At 33.9% G+C, this 27383-nt stretch overlaps 1 protein-coding gene across 2 annotated transcripts in view; it reads right to left on the bottom strand.

The window, feature by feature from the left end:
• The window catches only part of GABRG2 (gamma-aminobutyric acid type A receptor subunit gamma2), a 193836-nt gene that overhangs the window by 111946 nt on the left and 54507 nt on the right, over window positions 1–27383 (bottom strand). For both annotated transcript variants that reach the window (XM_056811545.1, XM_056811544.1), the window contains exon 6: window positions 25114–25251. In XM_056811545.1, the coding sequence (XP_056667523.1) occupies window positions 25114–25251 (138 nt within the window). The remainder of the gene's footprint in view (window positions 1–25113; window positions 25252–27383) is intronic.

The following is a 27383-nucleotide window of genomic DNA, read 5'->3' as shown; positions in this document are numbered from 1 at the left end:
GAGCAAAATACTTAGTGTGTAGGTTAGATATCTTACCCTATCCTCTCTCTGATTTTCTCACTTTCACTCTTTCTATATTTTATAAATAAATTGTTAAAATGAATCTCCTTAGAATTTGACTAAATTCCTGGAGACCCTACTCCTAAATGATCTAGTCCAACCTTATATATTAACCCCTTACATTTTGCCCCTTACAAGAGAAATATAATTCCCTTGAGTTACCCATTCTACTCATTTTTACTTAAGTTTTCATAGTTCCTTACATCTCTTGGGATACTCTACGTGAGTTTCCTCAGGCCACAGAGAGGTGAAGAGATTTGCTCAATGCCAAACTACAAGTTATCAGCAAAACCAGGCCTCAAATACAGATCTCCTTACTCCAACTGTAGTAAATTTTCCATCACATAACATAGACCATAATTATAGCAACTTGGTCCCCAATGAGTCAATGATTCTGCCACATTTTTATGGGGTTCACTCTAAATTGACTGTGTATGTGTGTATGTATATATATATATATATAGTCATTCATATTCAAAAAAGCATATATAAACTTATATGCAAACATATAAAATTATATATGGACAAATATACATCTATGTATATGTGCATATATAGATATATTTACTTATGTGGATAGTGAAAGGGGAGGCAAACTGTAAATTGGTGGGGAATATCCCAAGAACATTGGTTAGAAGATTGATAGCCATGGTTCTGCTTTGGTTGAAGTAAAAAAACAAAACAAAACATTGGACTGAAATTGATTATACCAACATAGGCAATATTTCACTGTGGAAAGTGTACTGCATTCACAGACAGAGAATCTGGGTTCAAATCATGACTCTGACATTTTTGGCCTTTGTGAATTTAAAGAAGTTTTATCATGACTCAATTCATTTTCTTCCTTTATAACAAGGGAAGGTTGACCTAGATATCTTCCAAGGTTCCTTCTAGCTCAACATCTGTGATTCTCTTCTCACTATGCTCATATTTAAGTACATGAAATTCTAAATTTAGAGTTAAAAGAACCATCAGAAATCATCTAGTTCAACACACTGGGGAAAGTTATCCTATATCACCGGGCCTTACTGTTCTTCTCTACTGTAAAAAACATTGATCTACATAATCTTTCAAGTCCTTTCTAACTGGGAAATTCATTTTGTGAAATCTTTCATTTTTTCATGATAATGAATAATTGAGCATCATTATATATCCACCTGCCCAATAAACATCAACAACCTTAAACCAAAAACCTGTGATTCCAAAGCAGAAAAAAGGATTTGCCATAATGCCTACTGACAACCAATCACTTTTGGCAAGAACACACATACACACGTACATATACATACATACACACACACACACACACACACACACACACACACACAAAACAGGCAAGGATCCCTGGAAATAAAACCTGTACATCTTAATGGGAAACACAGTGATATTTACACAAACTCTAATATGCTGTCATCCACCTTATTATTAAGCCACTATACTAGAGAGCTTCCATGAACATGGCCAAACCATTTCAGCAACAACTTCTGCAATGAAGTTGCCATGCCAGATTTCTATGAGATAGAGAAGCTCATTTAATATATAAACTCTAATTCTGGAAACATTTTAATTCTTAAATCTCTGATTGATTTAGATCAGTGATCTGGAGTTAGAGGAAACAGGTTCAAATCCTGACTCTGATTTTAACTACTTATGTGATACAAAGTAAAGTTTTGCACTTTTGTAAGCTTAATTTTTCTCAACTATAAAATAAAGACATTGAATTCAGTGGCCATAATGGGTCTTTTAAGTTCTGAATATATAGTCATACAGTTTTACCTTTCCATCTGCCAATAACATAGATATCCACAAAATTGTTTATTAAAGTGCAAGCCTAGCTGGATTGGAATATGATTTAAGTGACATTTTATAACAGAGCTTACAAATTCATGCCAAAAATACAAGGTCTATTCCATTGATTTTCAATGTTCTTTCCTTTCTTTTATTCTTTTTGCCAAAACCTTTGTTATTATTGCAAGTTCAAGATTATCGATTAAAGTCTTCACATTCTTTTAATCTACTGTCTCTCTCCTACTCTTTTCTGTACTTTTTGCTTCCAGAAGGAATTAAGTGTGTGTGTGTATGTACTCATGTGTGTTTGTGTGTGTATGAGACAATTCATAATGTGCCAACCATCATCATGGTAACAAAATGTTTACATTCCCCTAATGTTTCTCATTAGGGAACTTTATATATGTTATTTATAATGTAACTGCTATTTTTCTGGTTTAATTTAATTTTTTAAATAGATGTAATGTTGTTTAGACTTCTTAGGGACACATAAGGCCTGATTAATTGCCAAGGATTTGTTTCATTACATTAATGGAATCAAATGTGCTCTGTTTATATAAAAACAGAATAATAGAAATTGATTCATTGAAGATACCTTCAAACTCATTTTGTCCATACATTTTATATTACAGAGAGAGATTTGGAGGCCCAAGAAAGTAAAGTGAGTTGCCCTATATAACACAACCTATTACAAATTTTGAAATATCTGAGAAAGACTACTGAATTCTGAGTCTTTAGAGATCATCTGGCCCAACCTCTATCCAAGAAGGAAGTCTCTAGAGAGCATCTCCCAAAAGATGCATCTATCTTCTATGTGAGGAATTGTAGTAATAGAAATCAATCTCCTTAGGTAATATACTCAATTTTTTGAAAAGAAAATGTTTCCTTATATCAAGCACTTATTATAATTTTGTAACACACTGTACCTAGATCTGACCATTGGGACATCACAGAATAAGTCTGATGACTCTACACAGCTAATATATTCTTTTTCTCAAACAAAATTTTCTTCTCTAGGCTAAGCATTTCTAGTTCCTTCAAAAAATGTTATGTGTCATGTTTTCGTTACCCTCATTGCACTCCTATGATTAGAGCTGATAATGAATGGCCTTCCAAAAATACAACCTTCAGAACAGAATATGTTTCTTTTGATTTATTCTCACTAGAGGAAAAAACAGTAACACTTTCACATACCTTATTTTGGATAATATGCTTCAATGCAATATGAAATTAAATTAGTTATTTGGGGGCTCATTAAATGCTTTTTATTAATATTGCCCTTATCATATCCTTTATGGCATTAATCTTGAATTCTTCCTCTTACCATATGTTTATTTGCACCTTACTAATAAATCTTTGCTATTAATATTTATTAAAACATTACATCCATGCAGGATGTAATGAGGGATGGGCCCACACCAGAATGGTAACCACATTAGAGAAGGAGACAATCATGAAAGATGAGACAAATATAGAGATAACAGGACTTAACCAACATTAGGATAATGGTGGGTGACAGAGCGTGAACAGTTAAGTATCACATCTTTTTTATAAGCTTGAGTGGCTAGAAAAAGAGTAACACCATAGAAAATAATACAGAAGTTAATAAGAGGTTGTTTGGGAACAAAAAATAATAAATTCTGTTTTGGGCATGTTGAATTTAATATGTCCAAAAGGTAGTTAGAGATGTGAGAATAGAGGTCTGACAGGTAATTTTTTTCTGTTCACCAAATTTGTTTTTTGTTAACCCCTTTATTTCTAGAGCAAGTATCCATTTCAATTTTATCTTAGTATATAATATGAAATATTGGTCTACACCAAGTTTCTGCCATATTTTTCCAGCATTTTTTTGTCAAATGATGAGTTCTTTACCAATAGCATGGATCTTTGGGTTTTTGTTGATTAACTAAGCTACTTCATTGATCCACTACTCTGTTTCTTTTTATTTTATGCCCAACTTTATGTTTTTCTTTTTAAAAAAAATTTAACCAGTATCAGATTGCTTTAATGATTACAACATTATGGTAAAGTTTGAGATCTGGTATACATTAATTCCTATTTCACATGAATGGGTTACCATCCACCTTGCATAAATAATATATATAGTAGTCACTCGGTAACCAAGGATGACGATTGTCTTTGTGCGCTTTCATCTGTGATGTAGTTGAGTATGCACAAAGACACTTGTGCGTGAAGGAGATTTAAGTGGAAAAGTCGATGCACAGAGACAGTCCCACTCTCTCAGCGTTGGAAGCCTGGGTCCAGTGGCACAAAAGGTTGTTACACCTGAAGACTTTCTCAGCTGCATTGGATGGCCATATTGTCTTTTGTGCTCCAACACGCCCTAAGCACTCCACAGTGCTTTGCTGCATTGCCCTCTCAGCCATTGAACCTTCTTATTGGTTTCTTCTGTCTGTTTGGCCGAAGCAGTCTTCACATGCTGGGTGAGCAAAGCCCTGGTTCACCAGGGGTCAATGACCTGATGGCTACCCTCACAAGGTTTGGCTGGCCTGTCGAAGCCGTTGCCCGGGGTGTGGCTGCTGCCGCATGCTAGCAGCTATTAGGAGCCACAAGTGAGAGCTGGGTGTCAGGTGAGGGTCAGAGGTTGGAGAGCTGCCCTAGGAGGGCACAATAAGCCCTCCATACCAAAGATACTACTCCTCCCTGAGCACCCCATACACCCCTACATACACCTTGCATAAATACATCCCTTTATATGCTCAAATGATATCCTGTCTTCTTCACTGGTCTGACTTCTGTCTTCTTCACTCTTTCACAAATCTTCAATTATTCCTTTCTACTTACTTCTTTTTACCTGTCTACAAATATGCCATGTCTTTTCCATTCTCAACCCATACCCTCTCACATGACATATCTTTGTATGCCAGCTATCATCCTTCTACTCTTCATGGTTAAACTGAGGTCATATACAGTAGGTGCCTCTACTTCCTTATCTCTCTCTGTCCTTAACTCTACAGTATGCCTCTTGAACTTATTGTTCAAACAAGATAGCTTTCTTTAAGGTTATTGAGGACACTTTAATCACAAATTTAATGGCCTTTTCTTATTCTTCATATTTATGATCTATCTACTGTCTAAATTTTTTCTTTTCTGACCTGTCTGATCATTCCTCAGTCTTACATACTCTGTCATCATCACTAACTCTAGATATCCCCAAAGGCTTTTGCTTTCCCAAGGGTATTTTTCTCTTCTTCTTCTATATACTATTAGCTCTAATTGCTTCAAGAATTATCTAAACAAACAAATTCCAAATTTCTTGACTAAACAAGACTTAGCGAATAGAACAAAAAATGAAATGTATAATTTTGAGTGCATTAAACCTAAAAAAGTTTTTTTTAATAAACAAAAGCAATGCAATCAAGATTAGAGGGAAAACAACAATTTATGCAAAGTTTTGTGGCAATTATCTCTGAAAAAGGACTCATTTCTCAAATTTAAAATTTCAGTTTCTCAATTTCTCAAATTTAAAATTTCTCAAAAATAAGAACACAAAGCATTCCTCAATTGACAAATAATTAAAAGATATGAATAGGCAGTTCTCAGGTGTAGAAATTAAGATTATGTATAGTCATATGAACAACAATGAAAGAATGCTCCAAATGACCATTGATTCTTAAAATACAAGTCCAAACAATTTTGAAATACCCTCTCATATCTATCCAAAACATATCCAAAAAAGAAAGATGACAAATATTGGAGGAAATGTGGGAAAACTGGAACACTAATACATTCTTAGTGGAACTATGAACTCATACAACCATTTTGGGGAGCAATATGGACCCAAAAGGTCCATAAAACTATTAATAGCCTTTGATCCAACAATACCACATCTGTGTCTGTATCCCAAAGAGATAAGAGATAGGAGGACAGGACCTACTCTAACAAAAATATTTTAGCTACTCTTTTTGTAGTGGCATAGAATTGGAAACTGATTGAGTGTTGATCCATTGTGGAATCACTGAAAAATGTCAAGTAATACTAGTATGGAATCTATTGCACCATAAGAAATGAGGAAGAGGATGATGTAACTGATACAAAGTGAGCAGAACCAGGAGAACAATGCATATAGTAACAAAAATATGGTATGATCTTTGAAGATCTAAAATTTTATCAGAAAAACAAGTTTCCAAAATAAACCAAGGGATTTGTGATTTTAAAAAATGCTATTGACAGGCAAAGGAGGAACTATTAGCGTCTGATTCCAGAATAAAGCATGTCGTCTTTCACTTTATTTCCTTCATGAGTTTTTCATTATTTTCATTATTTCATCATCATTCATATAATTCATTCCATTATTATTATCATTTCATTATTTCATTACATATTTTCATTATTATTATGTGAGTGATATGTACCTTCTGTCACAGGGCATGAGGAATATGAAAATATATAATTTAAGAAAGCACTGATTTAACCTATGTCAGACTATTTACCAACTTAGGAAGGAGGAAAGGTAGAAGAGAATTTGAATAAAACAATGCCAGAAACAATTGTGAAAAAATGTAATGTTAAATCAAAAAAGAAAGAGAAATTAATGAAGGAGATGGTAGTGCAAGTCATCTGATCAATTTGAGATTCGGAAGATGGTCTTGGAAATGATGTTAAATTTTTCAGTCAAATATGGGACAAAGTTATCATCTGAGAGGATAGGGACAAAAAACATGAAAAGTATGAGGAGGGTCGAAATGTGTCCTAAAAGATACTATAGTTAGTGGGATAGGGAATTGATTAAGTTTATAAAAGGTTACCTTGTCTCATAAAGGACCTGATTTAGATTATGTGACATAAATTGATAGTGAACCTAATCAGAATAGGTTAATGATTTTCTGCAGTTTCCTTCAGGAGCATTTGAGTATGAAAGAAGATGGTTGTGGGGATAATACAAGGAAAGGGATTAGCAAGACAAGATCTACAACAGGTAAAGAAGGGAAAAGATTTGAAATGAGAGGATAGTGTAGAATTTAACTGGTTTACTATGAGGTCAAAAAGGAGAGGCAGTGAGTCTAGCCAATTCAGGAGTTAATGCTTGTGAAAGAAATGAGGATTGGATTGATTGGAAGTTGTAAAGTGGATGAAGAAGAGCATTTTGAGTTGCAAGCAGAATTAGAGGCAAAATGAAAATTAAATATGATTAAATAAAGAGATTTCAGAATTAATGAATATGGAGGTAGAACATTTGTGAGGCAATATTAAGGATATGACTGATATGAACAGCTATGTGGTACAGTGCCAGACCTGGAGTTAGGAAGACCAGAGTTCAAATCTGACCTCTAACATTTATGAGCTGTGTGATCCTTGAGTAACTCATTAACCTATGTTTGCCTTATTTTCCTCATCAATAAAACTGGAAAAATATTAATATCTACCTTCTAGCACACTGTCTGGCATGGAATAAATATTCTGTAAAATTAGTTATCATTATATTATTATCTGTGGTGGGATAGAAGTATGCAGTCAGGACAAATGAATAGTTGTGAAGAATTGAGATGTTAGAATGTTTGAGGGAATATCAGTATGCATGTCAAAATCCTTTAATATGAAGGCAGGAGTTCTGGAGGATATAAAAATTGTGAACCACATGTTATATTCATTAAAGGAAAAAGTGAGACTGTCCCAGCTTTGGGACAAAACAACTACTAAAATATTTTTAAAAACCCTTACATTCTGTCTTGGGATTGGTTCCAAGGCAGAACAGCCGTAAAGGCTAGGCATCTGGGGTTAAGTGACTTGCCCAGGTTCACCTAGCTAGGAAGTGTCTGAGGCCAAATTAGAACCCAGGGACTCTAGATCTAGGATTCTATCCACTGAGAGACCTAGTTGCCCCAAGCTTCTAAAATCTTAATTAGGTGGTGTATAAAATCAATGCGATGTATAAAATGTGAAAAGGAAAGGTTACTAATTGCTGGTGAGCCTGAAAGGAAAGAGGAAGAGACTGGAAGTGATAACAAGTAAAAGGTATTCAAATTCTCTCTTCATGGCCAATAAGATTTCTATGATTCTTTATGACAAAAATGGAAATAGAACAAAGTTCTTTAAAATCCCATTTAAGTGTTCCTTCTATTACTTGAGTGAATCTCCTTTCTTAAGACAAAAGCAAATCTTCAACTTTTGGGTCTGAAATAAATTGAATTCCCTACAACTGATGTATTTTCTCAATTCTGTATATACTCACGGAACCTTAGCCAAAAACAAACCATTAATTAGCAATGTGGCACTGCTAATCAGTGACAGGCAGGAGAACAAAAGCAAAGCTTTAGCTATATAGTCTTGAAGAATGGAAAAGGAATTAAAAAACCACACACACACACAACATGGTCTTCAAACACTGATAGTCTTGTCTAGGATTTAATTGATAAAGTTTTCTTTTTTTCTTTTTAAATTTATCTTCAGTGAAAGATGTGTTAGGAAGAGAATATATAAAAGTTAGTTCAACTGAACTATCTGTGTCATATGATCTACAAAAATAATATATCCAATTGGAAGAACCAATTGTGCCAATTGAAAGAGCATTGTATAGGATGCCAAGATGTCTGTATTTTATTCTCAACTTTGGCAATATTCTCCTAAATCCCATGAACTTTGGGATTAATTTCTCAGCCCTTCATTTTCCTCATTTGGAAAGCTGGGAGACTAAACAGGATCTTTTAGTTCTACACAGTTTCAAATTTATAAGAGTGAACATTTCAGTTTCAGTTTTAAACTATGAACTGCACAATGTAATAATACCAGCTAAGGCCATGGAATCATGAATTTATTTCAGTCAGTGTTGTTACAATATCACAGGATCTCTTTAAATGGTAGCTAACACAGTAGAGTAATTACATTTTTCACTTTTTAAATTATTTTCCATTCAGAAGTGAAGTCACGGTGGATTGATGCCCATTAAGGTGTTCATAGCTTTTGGCATATAAGGACAATCAGTCCAGTCTTGAACAATTCAAGTAAATTCAGTTATTCTAAATTTGGAATTTTATTCTTCTTTATTCAGACCGTAAGCATTCTTATAAAACTTTTATTTTCTCGAAACAGGAAATTTTTTAATGTTTTGGAGTGTCATCTCAGAATAATATTTTTAAAACTATAAAATAGAATTGAAAAATCGACCTATGAAATTGAAATGCCTATTAAATTTTTTAAGTTTATACAAACTCAATTAAACCCCCTACCAAATTTTGACTACCTAGATATGAATAAGATACAAAATAACCAAAAATGCCTTTTTTCTTTCCATTCTTAAAAGCACCACATAAATGTGAGCTGTTATTAATTTCAAGTTGTGGTTTAATCAATGTTATGTTTATTAAGAAATAGAACAGAGCAGAGGGGATTAAATGAGCTAAAATTGTAAGTTATTGTGAATATTCTGTTTATAGATATAACAGATACTATGTCTTATAATATTTTAATACCATACTACTAACATTGAAAACTAAAAGGAGAAGGGAAGTGATTGGAACAAAGCAGAAGAAAGTACAGAACAAATGACTCATGATTATTAGTACCACTAAAATGGTTGTTTTTAGCAGCAACAAAATTGGACACACTAAACTGAATTAAGAGGCATAAGCAATTTGAAAAAGAATTGTTTTATTTTTCCCCTTCTGTTTCTATATTTTAGCAAAGAAATATTAGCCATAAATTAGTCAGCGATAGGTAAGCAAATCTCTTTCAAGTAAGATTGTTTCCTGAATAAACAATTCTGTTCTAATATGTTGAACTGTAAGATACACACATATACATATTACAATCTATCTATCTATCTTTCTATCTATCTGTGTATATATATATATATATATATATATATATATATATATATATTTGTTGTTGTTCAGTCATTTTGTCATGTCCAACTATTCATGTCCACATTTGGGGTTTTCTGGCAAAGATATCAGAGAGGTTTAACATTTCTTTCTTTACCTCATTTTATGGTTGTTGAAATTGCCCAGGGTCACAGAACTGGTAAGTGTCTGAGGTCAGATCTGAATCAGGAAGACAAATTTTTCAGACTCTATGTCTGCCACTTGCCTACACATATATGCCATACCATGAAAGAAGTGGTTACCTCACTGGATTGTTTTGAGGAAAATACATCATGATATTTAATTTACATGTGTATAGTTTTTTTAACGCAATAAATTACAGAATATCTAGAGTGAAATCCATATACAATTTGATGAGGGAAATGTACGGGGTAAATTTAGCATTATAAAGAGTAAAGAAAACCTGAAAATGGAGTGTAGCTCTCTGAAATTAAAATAGAGCTGTGTTTCAGCATTAAAATTGTTTAGAAAATATGTTAAGCACTTATGGAAGGAAAGAAAGTCCCTGTAAGGAAACCTTAAAAATAATAATAAAGCAACTGTTAAGAAGAAAGCAGGTGTTAAGCTTGTAGGCTTAACAATACACTCAGTAACAGTGATCTCTCGAGTTTGATCCAAGTGCTAATAGGAAAAAATAAAAACAGAAAAAAACACAACAATCTTATAATTTAAGATGGTATTCATTTTAAAGATGTCAGGAATAACCTTTTCCCCCTTTATTTTAAAGATGACGACACTGAGACTGAGATGAATGCCAAAGGTCAACATGTAGAGGTCCAAAAAAATCATTTAGTCCAACAACCTCCTCTTACAGAAGAAGAAAATGAAATACAGAACTTTGAGCTGTCATTGTGAAAATTATGATGCAAGCAAAGCATTTATCTATGTCATGAATTACTGTGAACTTATTGAAGGAAGTGCTAAGCTCTAAATTTGCAAGGGTTACATGGTCAGGAAATAGCAGAATTGGGAAACCAAATGCAGGTTTTTGGAGTCCAGATTGGCTTCACATCTCATTAAATGAGAATGACTTGCCCAAGATCTCACAATTTTTTCTTAGAAAAGCTCAGATGAAAGGACAGTTCTCTTGTCCAATGTTCACTACCTTCTTCAGTTCACATGTGTGTCTTCTGAACCACTCTGTTTGCTACTCAAAAAATGTTGTTTCTTTTTTCTGTGCAAAAAATGGAAACTCCTTAAGAAAATTAAGACCCACTTTTACTTCAGATATCTCTTGATTTATTTATAAGACATAGTGTAGCTTTTTCAGTAAATTAACTTCTGTTTGAAAAATTCATTATTGACTAAAACAGGTTCACAACTCATAATGACTCAAGGAATAAGTGTAGAACTTTTCATTGATTGTGGCACTTATATTTTTCTTTTCTTTCCCAATGCATACTGTGAACAATTTAATTCTCTTTCAAACTCATCAAATAGCAACATCATTAATTTGATTCTTTATCATAACCCACTCAAGTAATGAGTCAAATGTTATGGGCTTTTTCACAATGCAACACATGCATTTTGGCTTTACAGAGATAGATAATTTATTGCTGTTTGAAAAAAATCAAGTTGTTTTCTTATGACAACAAACCAATATGAGAGTTGGAAAGGGCTTTTCAAGTTATGTAATGATTATCATATAAGATTGTTATGAGAAAAGGAGTACATAAGTAAATCACTGTTAGGATTGCTATCATTTTTTCTTCCTAAATAAGATAACTCAAGCTAAAGTGGAAAAAATGTTAGATTCTGATGCAGGAAGATCTGAGTGAAGATCCTGCATCAGATACTTTATGCCTATGAAAACCAGGAAAAGGACTTCATATTCTATACTTCAGTTCATCATCTGTTTAATAAGGAGACAGGACTTCCTGATTTCTAGAATCTCTTCTGCCTTCTAGATGTGTGACCCTTTAAGACCTTATAGATATTCTTTAGGTAGGATATAAAATGCCCCAAGAGAATTCTGAAAACCCTTCCTTACAGATTACAAACTAAATGCTCCTAGGGGACTGAAAATCAAATCTAAAAACACAACAGAGCCAAGGAACCCTCCTGCTGGACTCATTTCTAAAAGTATGCTCCACAAAAGCCAGAATTCGAGAACACTTGGGTTTAAGAGGAAGGGAGATGGAAGGTCCCAGGAACCCCATCCCACCTAGAGCGCTAAGCCTCCAGCAGCAGCTGGAACTTCTGAGCAAGCAAAGGCACTAGTCTGGAGAGAGTACCTTGCGAGCAAGGTTGTGCCATGCTCAGGGCATCAAATGCAGGCAGTGGCAAATGAGTTAGAGAAGGAGCACAGAGTGGGCAGCCTAGTTGCAGCAGTAGAGACCCTCCATATTGCTCCCCCTCTCCAGGAGATTTTGGCCTCAGGGCACATCTAGCCCAACCCAGCTGGACTTAATTCCATCAAAAGTCTTCAGAGGACAGGGAAGCTTAAGCTCCAACACCCCTCCCCCACAGACTGCTGGACTTTAATACAATCAATGTCCCCAAAGGGCAGGGAAGCAAAAGTTCCAAAATCCTTCCCCACAAACTGCACTGAGAGACTTGCTGACAAAAGGGAAGATTTCCAAGAGAGAAGAATGACAGAAAAGTGCAACCCCCCAACCCCAAAATGAGAGGAGCAAGAGCACAGACACCTGATGGGAGTAAAGAAGGAGTAAGTGTGAGCAAACAACAGAAGAAAGAAAAAAGAAATTACAATCAACAGCTTCCATACAGGGAAAGAACAAAGAGAAAATGGAACAGAGGAGGAGGAAACACCAAGCAATAAAACTGAAAACCCAGGGAATTGAACACATTTTGGAAGAACACAAAATACATTTCAAAACATAATTAAGAGAGGCTGAAGACAATTGGGGAAAGAACTGAAAAACTAAGATAAGTCATCTGGAATCAGAGGTACTTGAACTAAAACAAGAACATAGTGTCTTGAAAGACAAAATCAACCAGCTTGAAAATGAGGCAAAGGAGATGAAAGATGAGGGAAAGAGGGTGAAAGATGACCTCCAAAGAAAATCAGGCCAGAAGGAGAAGGATGAACAAAAAGCCAGGGATGAAATCCAGTCTTTAAGAACCAGAATATAATAACTGGAATTAAGTGACTTCACAAGGCAGCAGGGCAATATAAAACAAAATCAAAAGAATGAAAAAATTGAGGAAAATGTGAATCATTTCAATCACAAAACAGAAGATTTAGAAAATCATTCTATGAAAGACAACTTAAGAATCATTGGGCTGCCAGAAGACCATGACAAAAGGAAAAGCCTGGACATCATACTATAGGAAATTATCCAAGAAAATTGCCCCAATATTCTAGAACAAGAGGGAGAAGTGGAGATTGAAAGAATCCACAGATTACCTCCAGTACTTAATCCCCAACTGACAACATGTGTCCTGGATTTCTCCCAAAGGAGAACTTCTGGAAGTTGTTGGCAAAAGAGGGCAATCAGTAATTCTTTGATTTCCATTACCCCTCATGCCATATTAATATAAAAAGGGGTGGGGGTTGATGAGCTTTGTCCCACAGAACAAGTAAGAACTATTCCATGTGCTTTTATTCTTTTATATTTTAAATACTCTAGTGAAATTGCTCTTTCCTCACTCAAATTCCCATAAACTATTATAGATTCATATGTACTCTGACCCCATTTCCTCTTTAGATGTGTTCATCAAAGTCTCTAATCTGCCCAGAATCCTCAAATCTTTGGAAATTTCCTTGAGATTTCCACTCCCCTCAGATGCTGAAGTATATAGTGAGTTGGTTATAGGCAAAGTAACACCATACACAGTGTGTCTCCTTTCTCAAGGATCCCATACAATTCTTTCTTGTATGCTATTCCCAGCAGCAAATGATTAAGTGCTGCAATTTAATTTTTAAAACATTTGTATTCAATGAAAATACGTTATAATTTTGGTCATTTTTTTTTTCAAATACAGATATCCTTTCCATGCTTTAGTTTGCCTTGCTATATTATGCAGGCTCAGATGAACCATAGAACATCAAATTTCCTCCTATCTAAGTCTAATTTAACATCTCATGGTACCTTGTAATTTGAGAAAGTGTTATATTATAGCATTTTATCTCACGATCACATATTTGATATTGATATTCAGATATCAAATATTTGACAGTACTTTCTGTAGGTTCTCTTTCCAGAGATTTTCCTGAAGGAAAATTTAAAGAAATTATTCAAATCAATTTAAAGCTCAGAACATGTTGTAGCTTTTGTCCATGCTTAAAGCCAAGTATCATTAAAATAAAAAAATAACATAACTGCCTTGTGAGCATGCCATACATAAAACAAAACAAAAAAAAAAACAACAACTGATTTCTTTACTTAAAGCAAGAATGAGAAGTGATATAGGTTTTCCAGTAACTTGGAATTTTCTTCATCACCTATGGACTTCTTAGCCCAGAACACATCTCTTTGGCCCACCTCTTCCATTAGTGATCTTTTCTTTTTGGGGGAGAAGCTCAGAACAGATTGTTTTAATTCTTCCCCTGAATTTGCTTTTGATACTCTAGATTTTGCTACTGTATCCTGATCTGGAATCTTCTCAATTCTGTTTTATGTGCTATTTCCCCATATTCAAATACAACATCCTTGAGGCTAGATGCTATCTTTTTGCTTCTATTTTGATATCCAACATTTAGGAGAGGATCTGGAAATAGAAAGTCCTTAATAAATGTTTTTTAATGACTGACTAATCTCTTTTCATTCAGACCAGCCTTATTCATTTAATTAGATTAGGTGAACCATTTTAAGAATCCCGCCACAGCAAGTTACTGAGTTTTAAGTTAGTGTTCTCTGTCTTACTAATGGATTCAATATAGACCATCACATTATTAGGTTAGTATATTCTATCAAGTGGGATTTGGATCTGTTTTCCTATTAAGGAATTAAAAAAATTTTTTTAACATTTTATTTGGACATTTTTAAACATTATTCATTAGAAACGAAGAACACCTTTTTTTGCCTACCCCCTTCACCCACCCCTCTCATTGGAGATGTGTGATTCCTCTGGATGTCACATGCTTCCTCAACCCGAGCCCATTTACACGCTATTGGTTTCCATAGTAGGGTGTTCATTCAGTCTCTCCTCGATCAAGTCCCCTCCACCAAAATAGTCAAGCTGTTGTCCTTCCTCGGTGTTTTTACTACAACCTTTTGTCTACTGCTTGTGAGTAGTGTTTTTTTTTTCTCCTTGGTGCCTGCAGGTTGTTCAGGGACAATGCATTGAGACTAATTCAGAAGTCCATTACATTCGATTGTACCACAGTGTATCAGTCTCTGTGTACAATGTTTTCTTGTTTCTGCTCCTCTCACTCTGCATCACTTCTTGGAGGTCGTTCCAGTCTCTATGGAATTCCTCCACTTTATTATTCCTTTTAACACAATAGTATTCGATCACCGACATATACCATAATTTGTTCAGCCATTCCTCAATTGAAGGGCATCTGCACATTTTTCAATTTTTTGCCACCACAAAGAGCGCAGCTATGAATATTCTTGTACAAGTTTTTTTACTTATTGTCTCTTTGGGGTACAAACCCAGCAGTGCTATGATTGGATCAAAGTGCAGACAGTCTTTTATCGACCTTTGGGCATAGTTCAAAATTGCCCTCCAGAATGGTTGGATCAATTCACAACTTCACCAGCAATGAATTAATGTCCCTACTTTGCCACAACCCTTCCAGCATATATTACTTTCCTACACTGTCATGTTAGCCAATCTGCTAGGTGTGAGGTGATACCTCAGAGTTGTTTTGATTTGCATATTTCTGATTATCAGGGATTTAGAACACTTTTTCATGTGCTTATTAATAGTATTGATTTCTTTGGCTGAAAACTGAGTATTCATATCCCTTGCCCATTATTCGATTGGAGAATAGCTTGATTTTTTGTACAATTGCTTTAATTCTTTATAAATTTGAGTAATTAGACCCTTGTCTTAGGTTTTTGTTATGAAGATTGTTTCATAATTTGTTGTTTCCCTTCTAATTTTGGTTACATTGGTTTTCTTTGTACAAAAAAATTTTTAATTTGATTTAATCAAAATTATTTATTTTATATTTTGTGACTCTTTCTATGTCTTGCTTGGTTTTGAAGTCTTTCCCTTCCCAAAGGTCTGACATGTGTATGATTCTGTGTTCACCTAATATACTTATAGTTTCCTTCTTTATGTTCAGGTAATTCACCCATTCTGAGTTTATCTTGGTATAGGGTGTGAGGTGTTGATCCAGACCTAATCTCTCCCATAATGTCTTCCAATTTTCCCAGCAGTTTTTGTCGAATAGAGGATTTTTGTACCAAAATCTGGGGACTTTGTGTTTGTCATAGACTATCTTGCTGAGGTCACTTACCCCAAGTCTATTACACTTATCCTCCTTTCTGTCTCTTAGCCAGTACCAAATTATTTTGATGACCACTGCTTTATAATAGAGTTTGAGATCTGGGACTGCAAGGCCACCTTCCTTTTTATTTTTTTTTTCATTATTTCCCTGGATATCCTTGATCCTTTGTTCTTCCAAATGAACTTTGTTATGTTTTTTTTTTCTAATTCAGTAAAAAAAAATTTGGAAGTTCAATGGGTATGTCACTCAATAGATAGATCAGTTTGGGTGGGATGTTCATTTTTATTATATTGGCTCATCCTACCCATGAGCAGTTAATGTTTTTCCAATTGCTCAAGTCTAGTTTTAATTATGTGGAGGGTGTTTTGAAGTTGTGTTCATATAGTTCCTGTGTTGGTCTTGGGAGATAGATTCCTAAGTATTTTATTTTGTTTAAAGTGATTTTGAATGGGATTTCTCTTTCTAATTCTTGCTGCTGAAATGTGTTGGATATATATAGGAATGCTGATGACTTATGTGGGTTTATTTTGTATCCTGCAACTTTGCTACGGTTGTTGATTATTTTGACTAGCTTTTTGGTTGATTCTCTAGGATTCTTTAAGTAGACCATCATATCATCCACAAAGAGTGATAACTTGGTTTCCTCATTGCCTACTTTAATGCCTTCAATTTCTTTTTCTTCTCTAATTGCTACTGCTACTGTTTCTAGTACAATGTTAAATAATATAGGTCATAATAGGCATCCTTGTTTCACTTGTGATCTTATTGGGAATGCATCTAGTTTATCCCCATTGCAGATGATTTTTGCTGATGGTTTTAGATATATACTTATATACTTTTAGATATATACTTTATTATTTTTAGGAAAAACCCTTCTATTCCTATAATTTCTAGTGTTTTTAATAGGAATGGGTATTGTATATTATTAAAGGCTTTTTCTGCATCTATTGAAATAATCATGTGATTTTTTTGGTTTGCTTATTGATTTGGTCAATGTGGTTGGTTTTCCTAATATTGAACCATCCCTGCATTCCTGGTATGAATCCTACTTGATCATAGTGAATGACCCCCCTGATGACTTGCTGAAATCTTTTTGCTATTTTCCTATTTAAGATTTTTGTATCTATGTTCATTAAGGAGATTGGTCTGTAGTTTTCTTTCTCCATTTTTGATCTACCTGGTTTTGGAATCAGTACCATATTTGTGTCATAAAAGGAGTTTGGTAGCACTCCCTCTTTGCTTATTATGTCAAATAGTTTGTATAGTGTTGGGGTTAGATGTCCTTTGAATGTTTGATAGAATTCACTGGTGAATCCATCAGGCCCTTGGAATTTTTTCTTAGGGAGTTCTTTGATGGCATGTTTGATTTCTTTTTCTGATATGGAATTATTTAAGAATTCTATTTCTTCTTCTGTTAGTCTACGCTATTTATATTTTTGTAAATATTCATCGATATTGCTAGATTGGCATATTTATTGCCATATAATTGGGGAAAGTAGTTTTTAATGATTGCCTTAAGTTCTCTTCATTGGAGGTAAGGTCTCCCTTTTCATCTGTGATACTGTTAATTTCCTTTTCTTCCCTCCTTTTTTTAATTAGGTTGACCAGTACCTTGTCTATTTTGTTTGTTTTTTCAATGTACCAGCTTCTTGTCTTATTTATTAATTGAATAGTTCTATCATTTTCAATTTTATTAATTTCTCCCTTAATTTTTAGAATTTAGAATTTGATTTTCTTCTGGGGGGTTTTAATTTGTTCAGTTTCAAGTTTTTTGATTTGCATGTCCAATTCATTGATCTCTGCCCTCCCTAATTTGTTAATATATGGACTCAGGGATATGAATTTTCCTCTGCCTAGTGCTTTGGCTGCATCCCATAACGTTTGAAAGGATGTCTCACCATTGTAATTTTCCTCAATGAAATTATTTTTTCTGTGATTGGTTCTCTAATTAACTGATTTTGGAGCATCATATTATTTAATTTCCAATCGATTTTAGATTTTGCTCTCCACGTACACTTATTGATCATTATTTTTATTGCCTTGTGATCTTAAAATATTGCATTAATTATTTCTGCTTTTCTACATTTTTACGCCATTTTTTATGACCTAGTGTATGGTCAATCTTTGTGAATATGCCATGTGCTGCTGAAATGAAGGTGTATTCCTTTTTATCCCTATTTATTTTTCTCCATATATCTATCAACTCTAATTTTTCTAAGATTTCATTCACCTCTTTTACCTTTTTTTAATTCATTTTTTGATTTGATTTATCTAAATTTGATAGTTGTTGGTTCACATCTTCTACTAGTATAGTTTTATTATCTATTTTCTTCTTCAATTCTCATAGTTTCTCCATTAGAACTTTGGGTGCTATACCATTTCGTGCATACATGTTGATTAGTGATATTTCATCATTGTCTATACTCCCTTTTGTCAGGATGTATTTACCTTCCCTATCCCTTTTAATCAGGTCTATTTTTGCTTTGGCTTTGTCAGATATCATGATTGCTACTCCTGCCTTCTTTCTGTCACTTGAGGCCCAATAGGTCTTACTCCAACCTTTAATTATGATCTTGTGAGTTTCTACCCACCTCATGTGTGTTTCCTGATGACAATATATGGTAGGGTTTTGGATTCTAATCCACTCTGCTTTTCATCTATATTTTATGGGTGAGTTCATCCCATTCATGTTCAATGTTATGATTGTCATTTGTGAGTTCCCAAGCATTTTGATATCCTCCCCTAATTCTGAGCTTTCTTCTTTTGCTATTACCTTTTAAACCTGTGGTTTATTTTAAATCAGTCCCCCTAGGCCCCTCCCTTGTTGTGCTTCCCTTTCTTGTCCCTCCCTTTTTGTTCCCTTCCCCTCACCACTCTCCTTCCTTCCCTTTTTGTGTTCCCTCCCTCTCCCCTCCTTTGTTTTCCCTTCTTCCTTATTCTGTTGGATAAGATAGAATTCAAGATCCCAATGGATCTAGATGCTGTTCCCTCTCAGAGTTGGTTTCACTAAAAGTATTATTACCAATTGGCTCTCTTTCCCTCTCCTTTTTATCAGAGAATTCTTCCCATCCCTTTCCTGTGTATATTTTTGTGTGACAAAGATTGTTCTATTTAATTTATTTCTATTTCTTCAAGTATATATTAGTACCTTGATTGATTCCCCCTTTCCTTTCTATTTCTTTTTTCTCCCTCCCCTCCAAATCATGTTAATGCCCCTATCTTTCCCTATGAGTGATTCTTCTGATTAATCTATTAATGCATACAATTTTTGAAACTTGCACACAACATTGTCCCCATATGTTAGTCTATATAATTTGATCTAATTGTGGACCTTTTAGAAGAGAGTTTGAATAAAAGAAAAAAATAAAGGACTTTTCTCCTTTTCCCTTTCTTTCATATTTGCCTTTTCATGTTTCTCTTGCTCTTTATGTTTGGATGTCAAACTTTCCACTGAGTTCTGGTCTTTTCTTTATGAATATTTGCAAATCTTCTATTTTGTCAAATGCCCATACTTTCACCTGGAAGTATATAGTCAGTTTTGATGGGTTGCTGATTCTTGGTTGAAGACCCAGTTCTCTTGATTTTCTGTATATCATGTTCCAGGCTTTACAGTCTCTTAGCATGTTCACTGCTAGGTCATGTGTGATCCTTATTGATGTGCCTCTGTATCTGAAGTTTCTCTTCCTAGCTTCTTGTAATATTTACTCCTTAATTTGGAAGCTCTTGGATTTGGCAATTACATTCCTGGGGGTTGTCTTTTGGGGATTCAGTATAGAAAGTGTTCTATGAACTCTTTCGATTTCTATTTTGCCCTCTTGTTTGAGAACGTCATGGCAATTTTCTTTGATGATTTCCTGTAGTATGGCATTGAGGTTTTTGTTTATCTCTGGTTTTTCAGGTAGACCAATGATTCTCAAGTTGTCTCTCCTTCCTGTGTTTTTCAAGTCTGTGACCTTGTCAGTGAGATATTTTATGTTTTCTTCTATTTCATTAATTTTTGACTGCTTTATTAATTCTTGCTTTTTTGCAAGATCACTGTCTTCCAGTTGCTTAATTCTGGTCTTTAAGGACTAGTTTTGCTTTTCAGTTTGGTCTGCCCTTCTGTTAGAGGCTTCCATCTCTTTCTCCAATTGGGAGATTTTGTCTGTCAGGCTGAAGACCTCTTATTGAATTTGTTCCCATTTTTCTTGCCAGAAGGTTTTCGTCTTCTGGATAAGCTTCATTTTGAGTTCTTTCAGAGCTTGTGGATAGTTTCCATTTTGGGCAGTGTATTTTTATTTTGTTTGCATTTCATCCTCTTTTTCGTCTGTAGCTTGAGTTTTCCCTCCATAAAAGTTTTCAATAGTCACTTTTTTTTTTCCTTTTTATCTTGGAGGGTTGATCTTGGGCACTCTGAGCCATCCCTTTGGTGGTTTTCCCTTTCCTTTTCAGTCAGAAATCTGAGTTAAATGGGTGGATTTTGATGTTTTTGCCTCAGGCTGAATCTTCCCAGCCTCCAAAGTTTGTTAGCTCACCTGCCCATGCAGTCAGTGATTTCTTCTCTCCCAAGCATGCAGTCTTCCCCTGTAAAACCACTCTTTGAAGTAGTTCCCTGGTGGTCCTTGTCAATTCCCAGGGATCCTGTCACGCCCCCCTCTACAACCATGAGGAGCAGAGTAGATTTTGCCTCAGGCCATTTCTGGAGGCTCCACTGCATTCGCAGTTTGCAGGAGTTCCCAAGGTCTGCGCGCTCTCCAGTGAAACCACTCTGAGGGGTAGTTCTCTGGGAGTACTTTTTAGATCCCAAGGACCCTGGAGTACTCCCCACTCATTGAAGAGATGTTCTTCACTCTCTCCCTGTCTCTGGTAAGTGCCCTGATCCCTACTCCGTGTTGGGGGAGGGCAGCTCAGCTCAGCTCATGCTTGGTAGCAAGCTTACTCTCCCTCTTATAGTGTGGAAATGTTCAAACCCCACGTACCTTCATTGTTGTGGGCTGCTGGAGAGTCCCTCCGATCTTCTAAAGATGATTTTTATGCTCCTTTGAGGTAGTCTATTTATTTCGGTTCAGGGGAGAGGAAGCAATTTGTGTCTAGATTGCTGCCATGTTTAGCCGGAAATCCTAAGGATTTTTTTAGAACTAGAATGTTGGTACTATTGATTTTTCTTTTTGTAATTTCTTAATATTTCTTCTGTTACAATGAGTTATCAATTTATACATTCTTTTAAAAATTTTTGATTTGAAACTCTGCCTTTCTCTTTCCTAACAACATAACTTTCATAATAACCACTATCAGTACATATAAAAGATGTAGGAAATGTAACAATGATTTCAAATCAGAAATATCAAAGTGTATAAACTATCAGAATAATGAGTATAAGAGGGATGAAATTAATTCATATAATCATTTCTAGTCATTTATGAAATTAGCTAATAACTAAAATATCAATCCAGGACATTGTCTTACTTTCTATTTCAAACTGAAAGTCTGCCATTCTATTGAAAAGAATTAAACAAATGGTACCATAGTTAATGGAATTGTACCAAGGAGAGCAGGATATAAATGAATGTTCAATTTCCATATCTTCACTCCTAGAAATGGCTTCATCATATTAAGTAAATGAAACTACTCAATGTATACATGAAATGGAATAAGAAGTCTAATGTCTGCCACATTAGGGCATCTCTGTAATTTCTCAGCAAAGATGAATAGTTTTGAGATAGTATAGTGACTCTCTTCATTACACTTTAAGTGTATCACTTTCTTCTTGGAGAAATTATTTCTGAAGGTAAATGGCCTATCTCCAGATATAAAAAATTTGGGGAACCTAGGATTGCAATCCATTTTAATTTATCCATTTGATCCTGATGTCACTATTAAGATCACTCTGGACTTTCATCCTTTAATAAAAGATGTATCTTTTCTGTTGAAATACTATGAATATAATGTCCATTGTCTGTTAGGTGCTATAAATTTTTCTTTTAAAAGAAATATTATTGTGAATGAGAATAATGCTAGATTTCTGTAAGAGACCATTTAGAACAAGTGACTTTTTTGTATTAATGTTCCTTTTTCTCCAGAAGTAAGGATTTCTGATTGTTCTTTTGAGATTAAAGATTAGTCTCTTCCCCTCCCTTTGCTCATTTGTCATTACAACTAGCTACTCTCACCAATTCAACCTTTTTTAATTAACTTCCCACTGTGTCCCAAGAACTGTACTAGACTTAGGGAGAGACATAACAGGCAGCATTATTATCTCTTTGTGAAGAAGAGCTATGATCATTTTATAAAGGCCTTCAGAAAGAGCTTTCTGAGTAGGATGTTAGTGCTAAAGTCAGGTCAGTTCAACCAAAAACTGTATTACATTCTTTTTTATTTAATTTCAATTGATTTGTTTTACATTTAGATTATAGAAACTCAAGATCATAAAAAGGCTGAGAGGGAAATAACAAATAGAATATAGAAGCATCATACCTATATCCACAAAATCAGAAAAAAGGAAGACCTTTAAAACATTGTTTACATTCTAGCCAGAGACATATACTTTCTGAAGTCAAACTCCAAACCTTATAATTTATACCTTATAATTTAAACAAATTAAACCTTATAATTTAAACAAAATTTCCAATTATATCTATCTTCACCAATGATCTATTAATTATGAAATGCAATAGTTTTTCATTGAGCCTTATCATCTTTGATCTCTTTGAAACTCTTACTCACATTGATTACATGATAAATTATTTTTCCTGGATCTCTTTCTGCCTGCCTGGCTACTCATTCTCAGCCTTCTTTTCTGGATCTTCTTTCAAGTCTTTCCCATTAAACATGAGAATATCCCAAGATTCCTGTACCACCTTCTCTCTTTCAATTGTATTCCTCTTTGTTGACCTCATTAGTTTCAATGTGTTCAAATATCATCTCCATGCCATTGATTCTCAGATATATTTATCCAGTCCTAATCTCTATAATATATGAATTCAATCTTTCTTAGTTACTAAACTCAATGTGTGGCAAACTGAATTAATCTATCTTTCCCCAGAACCTCCCTTCTTCCTCATCTCTCTATTACTTCCCCAGTTACTGTCATGCTCTAAATCACTCAGGGCCATAAACTAAGTAAGTATTGTTCTGAACTTCTCAATGTCTCTCAATTCTCTCAACTTGACCTCATATCCATTTAGTTGCCAAATCTTGTCAATTCTTTTTATAACATCTCTTGAATTCTTTTCTGAAAGGGACACCTGCCTATTCCAGACCTACAGTTCCTTATCCTCTCTCACCTGGATTATAGCAATAGCATCTTGGTTGATGCCTTTGCTTCAAGTCTCTTTCCACTCTAATCTATTCTCCACTGAGCTGTTAAATTGATTTTTCTGAAGTTCAGGTCTGACCATGCCACTCCCCACCACCATTCAATACAGTCCAATGGCTTCCCATAACTTAAGCATCAAATATTCCATCTATTATTTGGCATTTACAATCCATCATAACCTAGTCCCTTAGTTTTTCAGTTTTGATACAATTTATTCTTCTTCATGCATTCTGTAATACAATGACTTATCTCTTGATAATGGGCATTTTCATTGGTTGTCCTTCATCCCTGGAAATCTGTCCCTTATCTCTACCTCCTGATTTCTCTATCTTCCTTCAGGTCCAAGCTAAAATATCAAATTTTGCAATAAGATAGTGGTTTGCATATTATGTCCCCTGTTTTATTGATAGATCATTGGGAACAAGTACCCTTTTTTACCTTTCTTGCTATTCCTAGAGTTTATCATATAACATGAAACATCGTAGGTGAAGAATGTTTTTTTGTCTTGTTCTTGTTGACATATGGAAAGACATGAACAAGAATAAATAGAATAAGAAGGATAGAGGTTTACTGTATACGCATGAAAGGAAACTATGAGGTCATGGATCCATTTAAAAACTAAATAAGGTACATTCATAGTACACTTTTCTGCTGTGTTATATTCTTAAAGTCACTGTGAGCTTTTGTGTACTTTGACTAGCACACTCAGGATATATTATTTCACCTTCTAGAAAGTGATAACCTTTAGAAATGAAATCATTAAAAATTATACTTACCAGCAGACTTGTTGTACCATTCTGTCTAAATTTGTATTAATCAGAAGCTTACTCATTAACCCCAAATCTACTCAGTTACTCAGAGCATCATACTGATGACAACCACATCATGAATTTCATTTTTAAATAACTCAATTAGGTTCACTCTGCTATTGAAATAGCTTAATACTGTATTCCTAAGCTTATCTAGTATTCACAAATATCTACTATTATATTTGTAGAAACACTGTATTCTGAATTGACCCATCTATCATTTCTAATATAAAAAAATAAAATAAAACCTTTCTTTGAGTTAATAATGGTTAGAGTACCATAAGTCCTGTGGATTTAGGTTCCTCTGATAATGGTATATCAGTACCATCACTTTTGTAAATGAGTAATTGAACACAACTCTCCATCAACCCTTAGATTAACAAAATTCAGAAAGATCTTGTTAGAAAATATTCCATATTTCTAGCTTATTTCATTAACATAGAAAATTGTGAGTCCTTTCATATGCAGAACCATACATGTGTTTCTAGTTTGGCTGAAAGAGTATTTTACATACTATAGCTAACTTTTTTGATAAAGGTCATTTTAGTTAGTATAGATAGATGTATAATAGCCATGGTAGCTTCTTAAGAATTACCCAATGCTGTTGAATAAACTGGATCACAACATGTCATTATAAAAAAATAATATTAATTGCACTTTCTCAATGCAAACATAATATCAATCTCCTTCATTCTGAATCACTCAAATCCCAATGACAATTAGATCTAGGAAATTAGAATTATTTTATTTAGCCTGGATTTATAACTTCATATTTTAGGCTGATATATACATATATATATATATATATATATATATATATATATACATATATACATGTATTTATAAAGTTATAGAACATATGATATATCTAACATGCAATAAATACCATGCTATTAATCATTACATTTTCTTTCCTGTTGTATCTTTATGAAAGAGGAAGGCTTCCTATCTTACCAGAAGTTGTCTTGACCACCTCAGTAGTATTTCTCAGTCCAACGAACGAAAACTGATAAAGCCTCCAAGATCTTGTGTCGCCTACTTCAACAGAGCTGCGTTTCCACTGATAAACAATTTCTTCCTGTGGGTAGCCATCTTTGATACAATCAAGTAGAGAAGGTTTATATAGTTAATTAGATCACTTATTATATAGTTTTAAAAACATTATAAAACAACATTTTAAAGTTTGCATAATGTTTTAAAATATAATGTTTCATTTGATGTTCATAAACTTATGTAAGCTCTCAAACATTAGTGGCAAGTTTGTTTTGGCCTACAAAAAAAAAGTAGTCCTGCACACTGTAGTTGCTTAAAAATATTTAGTAGAGATAGTCATCATAATTAAAAAAATTTAGATGAGGAAAATTAATCCCATCAAAGTTATATGATTTGCTCAATACATGATAGCAAAATTTTATGTGTGGTATATGTCTAATTTTTAATTATTATTTTGAACACTGTCATTTTCCCACTTATACAATGTTGGACTGTGTCTTTTATTTTTCATCTAATGTTTTACTTACAATATGGATAAAAATACATCATAGAAATAATTATCATTTCACTTTGAAAAGATTCTACCACTGGGAAAATTCATAATTGCTTAAGAATTAATTAACTAATTAATTGTCCAGAGAAAATTGTGTAATCTTGTTGAGTTTTGTTTTTTACTTGCCTTTTGACCATATTTTACCTTCCATATGATCCTACCAGAGAATTCAGGAAGGAGATAAAGTGGAAGAGAGGAAACACTTCAATGAAAAGCAGATAACCTTGACAACACAAATCAGATTAAGGACTTATTTAACATATTAATCTGACCTGATAACATTAGTTTAGAGTAGGAATACCTTTGAGGTTAACATTTGAAGGGCAGAAAGAAGTTTAGAGAATGAAGAGTGTACAAGTATAATGAAAAATAAGCTTTAAGCTTCTCTTCTACTCTTGTCAAAAGAATTAGTTTTCTTAATTTCAACCATATGGAAATGTTGGGAAGAGATCTATAATAGGCAATGAGAAGCTATACATTTATTATTAAATACATTAAGATTCTGGCTGAGTATATTGACTAAAACAAGGTAAGATAGAAATGCAACAGGTAAAATACAAGTTTTTACAATTGCAGGATGACATTATTTCTTCTTGATTTCCTAATCTGTTACTGGATAAGGATTTAGCTTTTGAAAGCTTTAAAGAGACTTACTATCCAGTGTTTTAATAGAAGGAAACTGTTTACTTAATTCAAGTCAGAAAAATATTGTGCTTTCCATACTACCTCTAAACATTTGAAATAACAGTCATTCTCAGTAAGCCTAGAATTATTCCTAACCTAAAACATATTTTCTATTATATTAGCCAAATTCTCACCTAGCTCTAAATTTTGCTTGTTATATGCTAACCAAAATTCTATGACTCAGTGAGCTAAAACAATGTGGTCTATATTAAATATTTATTAAGTGGCTACAATGCATGAGGCATTATTTTGGCATTGGGATACACAGTAAAAAATGAAATAACCTTGCACTTAAGGAACTTTAATTTAATTTGGGGTGTGAGTTTTGATAGAATTAAATAATATACAGATAATTAAATATTTAATAATTCAATAGAGAAAGGGTACAAATAATGAAGAAAATGGAAATGCTTTACAGGGTATGATAATAGCTGTTGCAGAAGATAAAGGTTCCCTAAGGTAGATTCTAAAGTTCATTTTTCTATATGCCATTGTACTAATAGTTCAATAACCATCTGTTTCCACTGTAGTTGGCTAAGAAGAAAACTATGACTTTGATGATTATCATAATTAAAATTTAGTGAAGGGAAGTGTAACATACTTTACACAGTTTTTACTTTCTTCATCCATAGGAATTCAAGGGTCACATGCTATATGGAACACATTTCTGAAATGTTTTACAATTGTAAAAAATGAAATGTGGCTAAAAGCTAGTTTTTTTGCTTGCTTGTTTTCCCGTGCTGTGTAATTTAAGAAACCTGGATTTTCAAGAGGCAAAGATTATTCGTGTGTTTTTTTTTTAAATATAAATTGGACTAGTTGGGAAAAATTAATCTGATGCAAAAGAACAAAATAATAGAATGTATCAGTTAGAGTAATTAAATGAAGAATAAATATTTGGAATATGACAATAGATTTCATATTTGGAAGAGAAATAATAAAGTTATATAGTCCAATGAATAATGGTTATCCAGCTTTTGATCTTAAAAGAACA

The sequence above is a fragment of the Monodelphis domestica genome, chromosome 1 (genome assembly GCF_027887165.1).
Source record: "Monodelphis domestica isolate mMonDom1 chromosome 1, mMonDom1.pri, whole genome shotgun sequence".
Classification (NCBI taxonomy): Eukaryota; Metazoa; Chordata; class Mammalia; order Didelphimorphia; family Didelphidae; genus Monodelphis; species Monodelphis domestica.
Note: the sequence above shows the minus strand (reverse complement) of the source record. Positions and strands in the feature narration are given on the sequence as shown.